Source organism: Ptychodera flava, chromosome 4, assembly GCF_041260155.1.
Source record: "Ptychodera flava strain L36383 chromosome 4, AS_Pfla_20210202, whole genome shotgun sequence".
Taxonomy (NCBI): Eukaryota; Metazoa; Hemichordata; class Enteropneusta; family Ptychoderidae; genus Ptychodera; species Ptychodera flava.
This window is the reverse complement of record NC_091931.1, coordinates 4,710,108-4,727,154: the sequence shown is the minus strand read 5'-3', so window position 1 is coordinate 4,727,154 and position 17,047 is coordinate 4,710,108. Positions and strand designations below refer to the sequence as shown.

The 17,047-nt window shown below is 38.5% G+C and overlaps 1 protein-coding gene across 2 annotated transcripts in view; it reads left to right on the top strand.

The window, feature by feature from the left end:
- Positions 1 to 3,343: 3,343 nt before the first annotated feature.
- The window catches only part of LOC139130731 (probable ATP-dependent RNA helicase DDX60), a 65,602-nt gene continuing 51,898 nt past the window's right edge, over positions 3,344 to 17,047 (top strand). Inside the window, exons 1-7 of one of the 2 annotated variants that reach the window (XM_070696512.1) lie at positions 3,344 to 3,631; positions 9,852 to 10,019; positions 10,731 to 10,935; positions 11,979 to 12,546; positions 14,516 to 14,599; positions 14,930 to 15,115; positions 15,582 to 15,737. In XM_070696512.1, the coding sequence (XP_070552613.1) occupies positions 9,854 to 10,019; positions 10,731 to 10,935; positions 11,979 to 12,546; positions 14,516 to 14,599; positions 14,930 to 15,115; positions 15,582 to 15,737 (1,365 nt within the window). In that variant the 5' untranslated portion in view covers positions 3,344 to 3,631; positions 9,852 to 9,853. The remainder of the gene's footprint in view (positions 3,632 to 9,851; positions 10,020 to 10,730; positions 10,936 to 11,978; positions 12,547 to 14,515; positions 14,600 to 14,929; positions 15,116 to 15,581; positions 15,738 to 17,047) is intronic. The other variant, XM_070696513.1, reaches the window with a different exon arrangement.

Sequence of the window (17,047 nt, the reverse complement as noted above, 5' to 3'; positions counted from 1 at the left end):
ATGATGATAATAAAAACCAGAACAATTACAATAGCAGATATTTTATTATAAGGGTTTCCAGACGAATAGTCTCAAAACCCTACTAAAAACACAACGATTACAAGTGGGTTTCGAGACTATTCATGTCGAAACACTTATAATAAAATATCTGCATGATAAATAACTTTTCTATGGCTATCTGTGGACCTAACGTTATATGTCATATCATGGCTTATCTTATCTCGACAGATGTCAGTTATTTTCAGAGCCCTGACGCTATAACAAATATTGTGTAAAGGTAATACTTCCAGAGGTCACTCGATTTCTTTGGAATAGATGAAATATCGCCCACTCTGTCTTCAGACGAAGCAGCTACTCCATGCATCTGTAAGAAATGTTACCATGGATAATTAAAAACGCGCATGGCAAACCCAACTCATTGCGTTTGGTCACACTGCCGGCTTCTTCCCTGTACAACAGTTAAAAAGTACGAAAATCCGCTGTATATAACACAATTGTTAGTCCGCTGTCATGAATTAACTATTTGCCTTTTATTGTCTGTGTATGGTAGGACATGTTAGCTGTCATTGTATGAAGTTTGTCTCTGGCGGAGCGGAGTGAGTGATCGTTGGTCTGACAATAAAGTATCATAGTACTGCAAATGCTTCCTCGTTGTTCCGCGGACTGAACTTGATAGCAGGTCTACGTTCGGGAATCTCAGAAATGGATATTTGTCATTTATTGGTTTAATTTCATGTTCAAACAAAAGCGAAAATAGCAGTATTGTATTTAAGCAGGTGCAGCCAACGAACAATGCACTTTTAAAGGGGTCCTTACTATGATAAGATATATTGTACATGACATGTAATGTGAACTGACTAATTTTAAGTAAAGAGGGTAATTAATCAGCTGTTCATAATTTGCCCTCCCACTGAAAATTTTTGACTTACCCTGCCGCACTCAAACTTCATTTTTACCCGCTCCCCACATATTTTTGCCTGTTTCCCCTCCCCACTATGAATTAATGTTTGAAGCTCCCCTGCCCTGTGGCGAAGAAATACTTGCCGATTTCCCCTGCCGTGGAAAAAATTCCCCTCAAAATTTTGTCATTCCATTTCCCCTGCAGACATGAAGCTACCCTACCCTGTGATGAAAAAAAACCCCAAAAAACTGTCGATTTTCCCCTACCCTGAGAACAAATTTCCCCTGAAAATTAACATTCCCATGTAGACACATACTGCAGTGGCCTTGTATTTGTAGTGCCCTGCCCGACTAGAAAACTAAAATTTGCTCCCCTGCCACCTAAAAATATGTCCCCTGCCCTAGCAAAATTGCAATTTTTCCTACCCTCAAAAATTGCTTCCGGAATTATAGCTTTTTAGATGAATAGCTCCGTTGGCTGCACCTGTTTAAGTAAATAGCACCATTTCGCAGAATTCTACGAAGTGCTCTGCGGCACAGATGCCGGATGCGGGCTCTGACTATTCCACGAAGTCACGTGACTTGGAATATGAGACTAATTGCGCAATGGTCAGATTGCACACATCAGAAAAGTGTCCTGTATTCATTAAATTCATTATTAGTCTACTATATTGTAAATTGACGTTGTCCCTGCACATTGACGCGCGCACCTCGTGCTATGCTTTCTTCCTACATTCCTGCATAGCTCATGTATGACGCAACTGGTGTCTACGTGTCAAGTTATTCGTCGTACTTCAACGAAAGGTTATTAAACCGAAAGGCGCAGCTGAAATTCCACACGGACAGGTGAGCCTAGCAACTCGTCATAGGTCGATGAGAGTATAATCAATATTTCATGGGCGTTGTACACAAAGCAACTTCATTCGATTCGTTGGTCACCCATAGATCTTTGCGCACAGATCTGCGCGCTTGTGTTCGACACATGTATCCAGTTTTTGAATTGCACCAGCCTTCCTCCCGTTAATTCTATCCAGGTCCTTACCATATGTGTGCCAGGCCTGGACATGCGTAGAAAAGTTGTGGTACAGTTCCTCCACACACAATGTCCTCTGCAAGTTACAGAGCCGCAAAATCCTTAGTCGAGTTGTTAAGATTCATTCACATGATCATTTTTCTGTTGACCTTTCATCTTTTTATCCTTTGTAGATGTAGTAGCGTTGTTTTATCTGTCAAACCAAGGTCAACTTCAACCATTTTAAGAACGCCAGTAAAGCGGCGATCATGAATACGAAAATTCCTGAGTACATTTTGCCAAATAATGAAAATTTTGGAACGGTTATTACATAGCCAAAATTACATTTCACATTTTTTCTGAAAATTATAAGACGAGAGCTACACTTTCTAAAAGTTTGACAACATTGACCATATTACAAGGTAATAATATATATTCACATAAAATTTTCAATCCTTGGCATTTTGGGTGTAATTGTGAAAAATTTGGGGGAAAAATCAGTTGGTTCATACGTTTTTCCTGTTGAATTAAAAGTCTTACTGTCCGAAATTTAATCTTATGTTATTGCAGGATCAAAATGTGAATATTTCATTTATTGGATTAACTTAAAGCGAATGACATGTCATATAGATGTTTGGTGATTTTCATGGCAAACGGTGAATTCTAGTTGTTGATTTGTTAAAAACAAAGCACCGGTACACTATATTTATTGACCAATTTTTTTATTGCTCTCGTATTCTGGAATTCAAAAATTTTTAAAACAATAGCATGACAACACTGTCAGTTTTTCTGATATACATCCTTAATTAATCTTTCTACCAGAATTGTTCAGCGCAATAAATCTTCCGACTTATGATATTGCCGTTGACATGTTTACCGCTTTACATTTACCTCGGAGTCCTAATCTCCCATGGCAATGGTATGCAATCTCCCATGGCAATGGTATGCAATCTTACTGAGGCGCTTGTTGTGGTATTGCAAAAAATTGCCAGAAATCATAACAAAATATTAATTCAACATATTCACTAGTACGGTTAGAATGCACGGCGAACAGTCCTTGTCATCCATAGAAAAATACCCCTTCCGGGAAAAAAACTACATTTTGTTTCACAGGGTCTGTCAGGCGTGTACCTAACCACATGCAACTGTCAACCTAGACTTCAAAAATACAGCAGCACATTTGCCATTGTCGCAAGCCATAATAATTATGTAAAGTATATCAGGTTCCATTAAATCGTTTATGTCAGATCCATTACGCCACATTATTTTACCAATTTATCGTTGTTCTTCGCTAAGTTCAAGATTAACTGTCTCCGGATCTGTAAACTTGTCCTTATTTCGTGCTAACAATGACAATTGTGCACAATCATTCTACGAAATGATGGGTGACAGCAGCCAGGACATTTTCCACGAAATCACGTGATCGGACACAAAACGAAAGACTTTGTCGCATATTTAAAGAGAAGTTTGTGCGATGCACTGTAATTTGCCGGCGGAATACGAAGCAACCAACATCACGTAAAGCTTGCAGTGACCGACGTTCACCGCTGTCGATTCCTTGTATGCAGGGAGACGTGACCACACTGTCCTTAACACGCCCTTTCATCCATTGACAGGCTGATCACGCTTGCTCAGGTCTGCCTTGGTACCGGCTGAAAACGAAAGACATTGAACCAAACCGAATGGTATCCGTCGCCGTTTAATTTGACATTTCGACAGGTAAGGTTGTATTACGGGCAACTTTTAATTTTATTGGTTGCAAAAGAATTGACAAGAGTCTGTTTCATAGCTGCGTTTTTTGTTTCAAGCTGCATTTCCGTGTTCCCAACCATCCGTTCGGCAACCATGGAGTGTTTTGCATTTGTGTGCCACCTCGGCCTCGATGATACAACACATACTGAACTGCCCATGCTTCTGATGCTTCAGAGTGCACCGTGCAGTCCTAAGAAGCGCGACGCTCATAAAAGACGTGTACCAGTGCAGTGCTGGATGTCTGCACCGTACCATGATACACGGCGGAAACATTCATGTGCGTGTAATTCTGAGTCATCGTACAACCATGGCAGAACCGTACATACTTCCCTGGAGCACCTATGTAACATATAAACGCCACATTCACTGGCTTGTCTACATGGGCCGGGCGTGACCGTGGCCCAATCGATATCGGTGCTCTGCATGTAATCGTGTTAGACTGTAGCAGAGTACCGAATACGCGAACGATCGATCATGCCTGCCTACCCTACTGTCTACAGTTTGGCCAACTAAAACGCCCCTTGAGCACCTCAATTGCAAGGTATCGAGTGTTGACGTTTGCCCATTCATACGCGCGCGAAATCGAAACGGGTAGCTCCAAGCTGTTGCCGTAAAGAGGAACGTTGTTTACGACGATGACGTTTGCCGAGTGTTTTGTTTGAACTGAATATTGAGGTCACACAAATGTCAGCGTTTCGCATAGCTGCAATAATTGTAGCCTTGGTTGGCCGTGGGGATTGGGCTTCTGTCGTGCGGCTCGCGGCTTGCCCTTGTTACGTTTCGCATTGACGTCATTAGCATTATCAAACTAACGGCAGTCAATTAATTTTCCGGTTATTGAAACTTGTTTATGCTGCGGGACTGATCAAAATTTGCTTGTGGCCCACTGAAACAATACCGCCGTACAGCGAGAGTTGATATTTGATGAGAGCAAGCCGTTAAACGTTTTATGCAAGGTCAGTTGAGATGACTGGGATAACATGATAATAGACCTAATAACAGATTTTGCAATACTTCCACTATTTTGGGAAAGCATTTTACTGCAAGATTTCATGAGAAACTTACTGTTCGGAATAATAGTGTAGCTTTGTCAATACCAATGAATTTTGTGATGTCACCCCAGATTAATAAGCTTACTGAATTGTGGTCCTAGATGTTTTTACATCTATAAATTCTTTGGCATTTCCAAAACTATAAAATAATAGCAATAATGTCCCCTCTCCCGGCCCATAATGGACTCAAGTAAACTTTGCACACTATAATATACTCGGCTTCGCCCCGTATGTTGTGAAAAATTTGCTTTCGACCAGTCTGGGCCAGGATAATAATGCTTGCCAATAGACAAATGATGATGAGTCAGATAACTGCAAAAATATTATTTCCGGAAACCGAGTTAATGCTATTCACATTAACTTGCAATTTGTCGCAGATGATTCCTGAGCTTCAACACCAAATGAAGCAAAAAATCTTTTGATTGTAAGTAAATTAGTATTTTAGTCATCATTACCATATAACATTATTGTAAAGATCATGTTAAGATGTATTATGCGTGTGCGGTACAAGGGTCATTTGTCCATCTCTTGAATGCATAGAGTATAGTGGCCTAGGGCTGCCCTTGAATATTTCTGTCTTTCTCAAAGTTTTATACATAAAAAATTAAAAAGTAGAAGTTTTGGATTACCTTAAACAAAAAGGAAAAGAAATGATTGATTTGTAAATTGTTAACAAAAAACAATACAAAACAAAGAAAATTAAAAACATAAAAAACAAAAGAGAAAAGTTTTAAGAAAAAATGAAAATCACACAAAAATCAGACACAAACGCAGAATGTTTTCAATTTACTATGACATCCTAAAAACAAACATAAACTTAGAAAGGGAAAACGAAAAATATTTCTAATGTGAACTATTAAGTTAAAAGCAAGCAAAAGTAAAATTAAAAAGAAAGTGAAAGGAAATGAAGTGCATTACAAATATGATCTATAGCTGCCATTGGTTTCCATCTATTAGAGTGAAACTCAGAGAAATGGGTCCTAGAATTCCTACACAGTGTTCCCTCTAAGGGTTTGAGTGGGTGAGCAACTTGTTGCCCGATGGGCATTGCGGCCGCCCACGCGGGCGCGGGGGATGGTCCGGAAGGGGGGGGGGCACTCCCCCTCCGGGCACCCGCCTTGCAAGAAAATTATGTTGTTAAGGCCGTAAGATCTAAGAGACAACTAAATTTAAGTCCATTAAATTCAGTTTGGCTGTGTTGGATTAGTAATAAACAGAAGGTTGTGAAGTGTCCTTTCCTTTCTCTCAAAGCAACTAAACAGGGTTTAAATCAAAGCACACACGAATGTAAATTTTTGCTTCCGGCCTTCGGCGGCTGCCATGCCCTTCAGATCCTAAATATTTTTTGGGGGTCATCGTGCAAATTTTGGTACTTTGAAAACCAATGATCTTCAATTTACTGATATGCGGCTTTCGAAATGGCCGCCCTCCCTGAATTAACTCTGAGGAAAAAATGTTTTTCGATTTTCATAAAAATAAGCATCAATTTATTTACACCACGAACTTCAAATAGAGCCCCATAAGAGATAGGCCAGTAAAGTATTGTTATAGTAACAATGTGAGGTTCCGATTATCTGTTTTCGAGGTGCATTCTTACTCAAGCCATATATATGTCTTTCAAGATGTCACTTTTTCAATCCTTGATGATGTTTTTGGTCGATTACACTCAGGCACTTACGTGTGTATATGAAGTAGCCATATGTAAGTTGAAAGAAAATTATGAAGTTGTTAAGGCTGTAAGATCTAAGTTGTGCGTTTGTCGCCAATAAACTGTGAACAACGTTATGTGTTCACACTCGGTAATCATTTTTAGAGAAGCTGCAATCTTATTGAAAAAATATGCAAACAGATACAGCTAATGAGTTTACGTGAGCCTTTAAACAGTATTATTCACGATTGCAGTTTATATTTACTGAAATACGATAAAATTCAGAATTGGCGTAAAATTTTTACTCTCCCACTATTTTTCCCGGATGCAGTCATTACCTTCTTTCACAAACTCCTAATCAAATCAAGAGCAGTACAAATAATGCACCAGCTTTGAAATAAATTTGATGCAAAGTTTTAAATCAAATATTCACATCTAATTACAGGGACATGTTGTTTAGGCGACAATGTAGCTGTTTGAAGTGATCCTGTATCACAATTTCGTTTCTATTTATTTATTTAAATATTTAAATAAATAAATAGAAACGAAATTGTAATACAGGATCTCTTCAAGCAGCTACATTGTCGCCTAAACAACATGTCCCTACTTGATACAATAAGCATTTTACCAGAAACTTTTAAAGACAATCCTTAGTACTTCGCATTCCAGCTTTATGCCTACTCTTGTTTTGGGAAAACATTTAATGATTACATTGAAGGAGACACTGCATCAGCAGATACAAGAATTCGTACAAGATTAACACAACAACCGACTTTACCCGAGACAGTGTAAAACTTTCTGAAAGCATCACAGTATCAAACAGTAAGTTGTGCTACCAAACCATGAAACTATCACAGAAATCAAGAGTGCATAGAATTTTTCTTCCGAATAAAATGAATGGAATTATATACAGAAACAATGCCAATAAAACAAATTGTGCGACCACTCGCATAACAAATGCATCAATTAACATCAAGTCTCAGTGTTATCGACACTACTTTTGATGTCAATTGCACTGTCTCATTCTTCTAAACATGACGCTTATATAACAAGACATACTGACCAAACCAATAATCGCCTGAAAGTTGGTGTTATATTACTGTTCTGTGCCTAAACTGCTTTGGATACTGGCTAATCGATGATATTAAGCCCATAGGCGATACCGTTGACTTGGTATAGTACCTCGGTGAGACGTGATTGACACGTAGCCGACATTCTTGAGACCATTGTCCTACTGTCATCTGTCAGAGATAATCGATTGCATTTGGCTTATCTAAGCTGTCGGCCTATACAGCCTTGTTTACCAGTATGTCACGTCAGATTTTTAAACAAAAGAGCATCCGATAAATAATTTTGCTAAATGTCAAAGTACGATGACTAATCGTTAGAAAATTTTGCAATCATAAAGTGAAACATCAAAAATTTTGTCCAGCAGCTTATACGCATTCTTCGACAAACATTGTCTTCTTTTTTCCTCTGTCATTGTATTTCAATTTCTATAGAAATCTTTACTGGGACTTTAGGGCAAACACACTTGACCCTCGAACCATCTTGACTCGGCATAGCGATTCATACTTGTTGCTGAAGAATATCTATCTTACAAGACATAATAAAAAAAACCTATAACTTTTCTGCCGTTGCAAAGGACGTTCGAAACACTTAATACTTTTTCTGCTGTTGGAAGAGGAAAAGTGGGTACCAATGTGAACAAACGAGAAAATATCTGCGGGCAATGATGAGTAGCGAACAATCTCTCCAGTTTATAGACTTCGCATGAAAAAAATGTTGTTATATATTTAGCATTCCTGACTCCCATATTAGGCGTCATTAATGACAGCTAAAATGTAACGTTAAAGGGGAAGTTCACCAAGGAAAACAACGCCATGCTTGGCACTTTCATCACGTGATATGGCCGGGACCATCTTCCCTTGGGTATTGCATTGTCTACTCATTCACGTATTTGCATAACTTAAACAATAGTTATGCAAATACGTGATGAAAGCGCCAAGATCTGCGCTTTCTTCCTATGAATCAAAATACGGTAAGTCGGGAAAGCCCTAAAATGCAACTTTCACCACTATTTTTATCCGTTTTGTAAAAAATCGTGCGAGTTATGAGAAGTGAAAACGGCTTTTCCGGGATACGTAACCCCAAAGCAGGCACATATGTAAAAATCAGCTTTGGTGAACTTACTTTTAAGAAAAAGTGGACTGTCAAGTAACATGTAGTTATGGAAGGGAATTAGACGATGGTAAATTCATGCATTTTTACAAGATTGTGTCTGCTACGACAAAAAAGGTTTGACACAACTTTACAACTTGAATATACTCATACATTATCTTATTCCGTATTTTTCTGCAATGACACTCAAGCATGCTACTGTTAGTAAACTCACTTGAACTCAATAGTAGATAGATAGATAGATAGATAGAAATGGGATTTATGCATAGATAATGGATTTATGCGCCGTCGTTTTAGCATTTGTATCGGCTTGAGCTTATGATCATCTTGGTTGGTGTAAACATTATATTGAACATAGTGACAACATAAACTGTGTTTGACTGTACACTAATCACAAGTTCGTTTCAATCAAAATTCACTCTTCTCAAATGATACCTTCGCTACGGTCACTTTTGTTTCTCTATTACAAAATGGAGACCTCTCGTTCATGGAACGCAAATTGTACTTGAAGTAAATGTGTTTTTCAATCTTTATTTCTTGGTTCCATAAGCCTGCGGCACGCGAGAGAAATTAGCTGAGCAAAATTGCAATCATTCGTGTGCTGGCGATTTTTCGTGTTTTTTCCCTCGAGCAGTTGAGCAAAATATTCAACATGTTTGATATTTTTTGCCTCGCGAGGCATATGGAGAAAGTGATTTTCCTCAGTTCTTTTACATTAAAGCATATGTGCTGAGATCACATGACAGTGCAAAATGATGGCCCGGTTGTCTGGCCGGTAGTATTGAAAAACACAGTCGCTTGTGGTTCGATACACGGCAAAGGCCGCTGTACGATTAGAAAGAAAAACTAACCGATCTTGTCTGCTATATACCTTTACGGCGTTTGCCGTGTATCGAACCACAAGCAACTGAAGCGACTGTGTTTTCAATTCTACAGGCCAGGTACGCAGATACACACACTTCTCACTAAATTCATGCCATAAGATGCCATTGGATTAATCAATCGATTGAATGATTAATTAATTATAATCACTTGAAGTAATTAAGTAATTCAAACAGTTAATAAGAATACAAAGTTTTGTTGAAAATATCAGGTTTCATGCCATTATTAAACTACACCAATTTTCCGTCGAACGAATCTTTGCTAACTGCTTGTTCGTGGGATTAATTGAATCGGTGTTATCGCGATAGATCCATAAAGAAGCGTATCACCTATATTCGTATAGAGTATCCAATACATTACTTGACGATTGTACGGATTCTACGTGACTCTCTTTCAATTTTTGGTGTTTTGTGTATCATTTCAGAAATGGCCAGAAGGGACTTCGAAGATATCCTTCTGGACGCGGTTCCAGATAATTGGGAAGATGCTTACGATGACGAAGATATTGATGTGAGCGGTGACCAATCACGTGATGGGGATGACATGGATTCTGACGAATCATCATCGGTCTGTCCGTCAATAAGCCTAGAAGGTAGTCTCACTATTCAACATTTGCCCCGCTTCAACACCCTGTCATCAATCTCCTGTCATATTGTATCTCTTATTCTTCAGTGAAAACCATACGTTTTATTACAACTATGATCACGTCCACAGTATCAATAAATAAGTAAATTGCCTACAAGCAACGAATCGTACCTTCGTACTTGACTGACCTTACTTTTTCAAACTGAACTCTATCAATGTTTGTGATTGCTATAATTTTGCATCGAATATGAGAATCATAAGTTTCACTGAAACTTCGTAGCTCACCTGATACATGTGTGCATCAAGTCAGGGACAACCAACCAGTCAGTATCAGGAAATTGTAGCCAAAGCTGTTTTTAGACGGAGTAATACTTTCTAGCGTGGTTAAGAAAGTACAAATTTGAAGATGAATATGAGATCAGTTCAGAACTACCCTCCCACTGCAATTTAAAACGTTTCCGCTATCGCTAACCATTACAAAAGTTTCAAATTTCCCTGTGCTCACCCATGGAATATCTATTCTACGCCCACTGATAGCGAAAGATTGCCAGCTCATCATATCCCCATCCGAGAATGACGACAAAACGGTCCGGTGTTGATAAAGAGACTGCTTGTGGACACTTTTTTTGGCGTACAGCTCTTTTAGCTACCAACTGGAAAGTTTGCCATTAATGTTTATATCCTACTATAATTATATTGTTTTCTGTGCCCCTAAAAGAAGAAGAAGACAGTTTGGTGGAGAAATTTTCTGGATTTGATGTATTGGACGATCAAGAGGCAGAAACTGACCCGTCTGTCGATTCAACAGCTGACGCACTGGACACAGCCTTGTCGTCTGTATTTACGCTATCTGAAAGGGAGACACGTAAAATTAAATCAGCTGTTTCTCTGGTAGACATAATATGCGGAGAATTTACACCAAAGTAAGTAATTTTACCTTTAGAGAATTTTGATAATTCCTTTCGAAATTCAGCCCATAAAAAACAGTTCCAAATAACAGTAGCATTTAAATAATTCCTCAAGCTGATACACCAGAAAACCGTTACGTGTTCTCACTTACAATATCATATTGTATTGTTTATGTTCAATTTGTCAACACAGCCTGTACGAGTGAAATGACCAAAAGTCGTTGTTGAAATTTGGATTTTAATCAACCAAAATTCATTTACAACAATAACATCGTATATCGCTTACGATACATTGTTTTAGTAAATCTAGCACTTTGCAAACTTACCGGGGAGGAGAATGTAAGAAACGTACTTGTTTTAGGAAACAAAATTATAATTTAGCTTCGCCAATACCAGATAGTGAATTTAGTGACGTCATCCCCAATTATTACTGACAATGTATCCGATTATCCAGCATTGTAGCCCAAGATGTTTTGTATATCTACAAATTCACTGGCATTGCCAAAACTACAAAATAATAGCAATAATGTACCCTCTCCCGGCCCATAATGTACCCTCTCCCGGTCCATAATGTACCCTCTCCCGGCCCATAATGTACCCTCTCCCGGTCCATAATGTACCCTCTCCCAGCCCATAATGGACGTCGATTGGTCACTACGTTGAACCAAGTTTACGTCATAAATGCACATCAGAAATATATCCTTATCATCCAAAGCAAACAGTAAGACATTGGAGAGAACGGAACAGAGAAGGCGTCATAAAGATTGACAGAACTGTCTATTAATATGTTACCTAATCGTATCTTCTTATCGAATATGTAATCACTGAAGGTAATGCAGAAGAGAGTCCGTCAGAACTATACCATAAAATTCACCTATTACATTAGCAGTGTTATCAACTGTTGATGTTCAGGGAGAGATATTTATCGACGTTATATGAGAGAGTAAGAAACTTGGAAACAACTTTAAACACCATTGTTAAAATTTCTCATGTCGCTTTTTTGTTGATTTATGATAATGTAAGATTTCCCCCCGTTTATTTATTTTGCTATTTTACAGACTTGTGAACCTGATAAACGATTTTGTAGAATCTCAACTCTTTGTCATCGACGGTGACTCATTGGTACTGGAAATTCTATCATCACCAGGTCTCGATTTCAAACATGGCGGCCAGTATCTACACTTCATTTATCTTGTAGAACAATTCTTACAGTACTTCAAAGAACGGGACGGTTTGTTCCATATAGTATTCTTTAAGTGCATGGAAAGTGTTTGGTTGAAAACACCAGCGATGTTACTGGCAAGACAGATGGTAATCTTGCATCTACAGGAGAATACAGAAGTCAAAGTGCTTACAGAGTTTGACAATTGGTTTGGAGGAGATTGGAAGGAGTATCTTGATGGGAATCACCCAGCATTCATGATGGTGGCAGATGGTGATACAAAAGCTTGTTTCGGAGAGGATAACGTGCTTGCCAGATTTTTATATCAGTCATTGGCTGTTCATACAGTTTGTCAACGTGTAAACATCGCCTTTTCATCGCAAATCACCCATACTGTCACCAAGCTGTTCGGCTACTATGTGGCGTCGTATAACAGACATCGACTTGGACCAGATTTTCAGAAGGTAAAGAGATTGATTCGCCGATAAACCCCATAGTTGTTTACCTTTATAAGTGACTAAAGAATTCTCTGTAACCGACAGTAATTATTGTAGTGTCCGTTATTAAGAATTTTGCGGATTTACTCAACAGAGGACATTGTAAAAGAATGCAGCACAGGCCGCATGGATAATTGTTAAAAAACTTACCCGATTTCCCGGTAAGATGACTTTGGTAAATTGTCCTTCAAGTCATGAAATAACGTTTCAAAAGTAATCATGTCCTTCCCCTTTATACGAGGTCTTTTAAAACGACTGTTTGTTGATTTAAAAAAGATACAAACCGTGCGTTTAAAAAGATTCAAGAAGTCATGATTTTATTATTATTCTTACCTGTTCAGTCGCTCATCGAGGTCAAAGATTTGTTTGTAATTTGCTCTTTCAGTATGCTCAAGATTCTGTCAAGTAATGAAGGTTTAAAACAAGAACAGATTCCATAGTTATCTGACCAAGAGTTTCAAAGAAAGTTTCAATCAAAAACGAAAAATTACCTCAAAATGTTATTCTCGCAAATCTTTCCAACATTTGAAATCTCTGAATGAGATCATCCAAAGAGTCCTATAGACCAAATTTCATACAATCAAACAATGTCAGAAAAGCTGGTCTTTTAACAAAAAGAAGAAAAACTACCGCTCCAATTTACATTACATTTGCACATATTATCATTAGTTGTACACCAGTTGGTAGAGCCATGCTAACAAACGAAAACAGCAAATTGGAAATTTATCAAACCAGCGGTTGTAGAGAAACTGATGTTTCGACTTTAAAAGAATTATCCCAAAAAAGTACGTAAGCCAATTAGATCATCATTTGAACAAATTTGATTGAAGTCGTCCTTTGGGCCCTGTAACACCTTGACGATTTAGCCAGTGTATACCGACGTATCAAAGTTTCTCTAAAACGCTTGCTTACGCTGAAGTACAATGTAATTTTCAATTTTGGGCATACATAGCGAATTCATAACGTACTCATATGTTAAAATATGTTTTTGGTACGCTAGACAATTATCTTCACGCATTTCGACGTATGAGTAACTTACAAATAACGTGTGTGAAAAGCTGTCAACGAGCGCATAACCTACCTACAACTTAAGGCCCGCGTGTGCAGGACGTATGAGCCATATACTGGCACACGTCGAAAAGTTTTGTGCATGCACAAAAGTTTTCGACGACCTCGCCGTACTACGACGTATACCAGCTAGCTTCAGCGTGCTCTTAACTTATATAAAACTTACCCATAACATACTCGACGTACGCCCAGCGTATTCGCCAAATTTTTCATACGTTGACATACGCTTGCTAAGTCCTCAAGGTGTGACAGGGCCTTTAGAAACCCTTTCACCAAATGTGAAAGCCATAGGATATGTGGTTTCAGAGAATAAGATATTTTAATAAAAATAAGGGGGTAACTTAACAAAATACAAAGATGTACATGTGATCAATGTAATAAACTTTTGCTGACGTGCAGCGTGCTCGGAAGGTTATATCTGATTGGTCGATTATCTCGGCAACTTAGGGAGTCTTTCCGTATTATTTAATGATAACGGTAAGATTCAGCCACCCAATTGGACATTAGCCCATAAACTTTAATGAAGTCTAAACTAATAGGCGACAAACCAAATTACATCAGACTCAGGACGGCCATCGTAAAGAGATCCTCAAATGTCTGAAGAAGGGAAACGCAAATCGGTGCTAATTACACAGCCTCATAGAAGAAACTCCTTTTCAGTTTTACTGAACTACACTTTTCAGTGACCTGTACACTACATTTCTATCGAATCTGATCAGGAGTATTTGCCACAGGTAGACAGAAGACAGGAGTTCAATATCAGCTAACGCTTGTCAAAAGGGAGCTGAAAATACAGTCAACAGTTGTCTACTATCTGGTCAGTGGCACACGATATAACTGACAATCCAATTTGTTTCATTTATTGCAGTACATGAAAAGGATCATAGCAGTGCAGGATTTGGTTGTAGGTATTCTAAAGGATGATGGCAAAGTTTCACTGCAATGTGCTCAGGTAAGATGTTCCTTCAGTTACTTCTGTTACGAGTTACCTTGTGTTGTGGCAACAGTATTTTTTCACATTGCTGGTGAACAGAGAGAGTGAAAAATGAACACCCTAATTGCCTTCCGAACGAATATTATATACATGTGTTCACGGTCTCTCCACAAAATGGAGGGACCGTGAGGTGTTAACTGCAATGTCAGGAGGGTGTGAAACGCAAGGTTTGCAATACGGAGGTTGTGTACATGAAAACTATCAAATTAAAAGACGATTCTTGCACTCTGATCTTACATATAGCATAACAAAGTTTGCATCATATGTTGATTCCTGTTTGACTTCTAGACTGGCATAAAAGAGATCATGGATCTGTTACAAGCTTGTCCCATTGAGTTTAGACAACACACGGGGTACAGCATGAGGACGATATTGACGTTAATGGCTTGTTCTGACGCATTGCGTGAACGATGCAATAGCCTACAGAAATCCAGTGCTGACTATCAGGATGGGCATGGTTCTGTTGACAGAGAGGTAAGTGAATGTATGCGATACACCTATTCAATTGCGCTTTGGAACAGATCCCATTAATTTTCTAACTGAAATATTGAGAAGTTCTGTGCTATCATTCTTCTCGGTTGCACAAGACAGCGTTTTCTCTAACGTGTTCTTTATTGTGCGCATGCGTAGAGGGCGCTTTCAGACTTCTCCAGCCAGTAGCTAGCTAGCTATCCAAACTGTTAACTGGCTACATGCTGACTACTCTGAACGCTATGGTTGCCTAATATCAAATTTCACGATAGTTTGTTCAATATTTTGGTCGACGTCGTCGTTGAAGTATGTACCGCTGAGCACTAAGCTTGGAGCACCTTTACACCCTTATAAAATTATAATGATCACTTTCAAAAAGAGATGATAATTGCTTGACTTTGTGGTTTTAAAGACATTGCTCTTCGTACTCAAACATTGACAAGCCTTCAACCACACTTTTGTATTGTAGATCAACGTAAACCACGACCTTGCCTATGTATATTTTGTCCATTGCCTACTTCTGGGAAGTTTACCATTGGAATACAGAGCACAGAATTTATCAGAGGAGATAACGAGCAGAATGAATTCGGAACATCAAGAGTCGTTGGAGCAGTTCCTTCAGAGTGTAAGTACGGAAAATATGTTAGAATGTTGCTTTGTGGATTGAGTGTTTTATGGGAAATGCGCCGCAAGACTCAGAGCGCTTATGGCTCTCGTAGTTTGCTGCATGTTGCAAATAAGGGTAATTACATTATGGCAATTCTGTTTAAAAAATAGGGACACATTTATCCTACTGAGTCTACACAAGTGTGCATTAGTTGCCTTAGAACAATATGATTTGATACTAATAATTACGATACGTTTAGAGTAGCATTATTCGAAGAAATAACTTCTACCTATCATTTAAAATATTACACATTTCCGGAGTCATATAAGTAGTAAAGAAAGGGTGGTCAACTGGGATGAAGTAAGAATTTTACACCCCATTTTATTCATTTATCTACATGAAGCGAAGGAAAATTAACCATCCATGTAACTAAAGTATGACCTGACCTATATATGAACTCACGCACGCTGGCGCAGCAGTGCATTGTCCTGAACTAAGCAGGGAAATTCCCTTCTGAGTCAGGTCTGGACTTGCGCAATACAGTAGCTGGGACATGTAGAAACTTGTTCTGTCTGACCTAAATACACAACATGTTTATACATGTACGGGAAATTCCGTGTGAGTCATCACCATCAAACTAGCCTATATAAAGGGACTTTTACCCCCCGTTGTCAGTCAGTCGCGGAGTCTAGCTGATGTGAGTATGTGTATTTCCGGTAGGTTTTTTTGAACTCGGAGTTCCTATCGGTGCGAACTTGTTCATCCGATAGATAAAATTTTAGTAATTTCCTCCGAACTTAAAATATGTCGGAAGACCATTACTTCAAACAAAATGAGACGTTTCAGATGAATGGTACTGATATCTAAAGTGTTCACTCTTTTATCTCTACGTACAAATGTAGTTCCTAAGTCGTTCTCTATTCTATTCCCACCAACAAAACATTCAATACTCATTTCATTGCGATCTTTATCAATACTTATGATAATATCACAAGTTGTTCTGTTATCTGTTTTCATAGCATAATATCCAACCAAATCGTCAAATTCATCTCCAGTAGCTAACTTTACACATCTAATGAGAACTGTACCATGTTGAAGTATTTTCATATTATCAGTCATCTGTTGATTTACAGTCTGTAAAGTTAATTCAGCTGCCTCATCACCGACACTTTTAAGACCCAGTTTCTTTAAAGTTGTGTCCCAAAATAATCTAACTGGAACTCCGCTAGCTGTATACGAGCAATAATTCCCCCCTCGTTTATCCACCTTCTTAGTGTATTATCTGCCTTCATTATTGTATTAAGAGGACTAATTTTAAGGTGAATCGG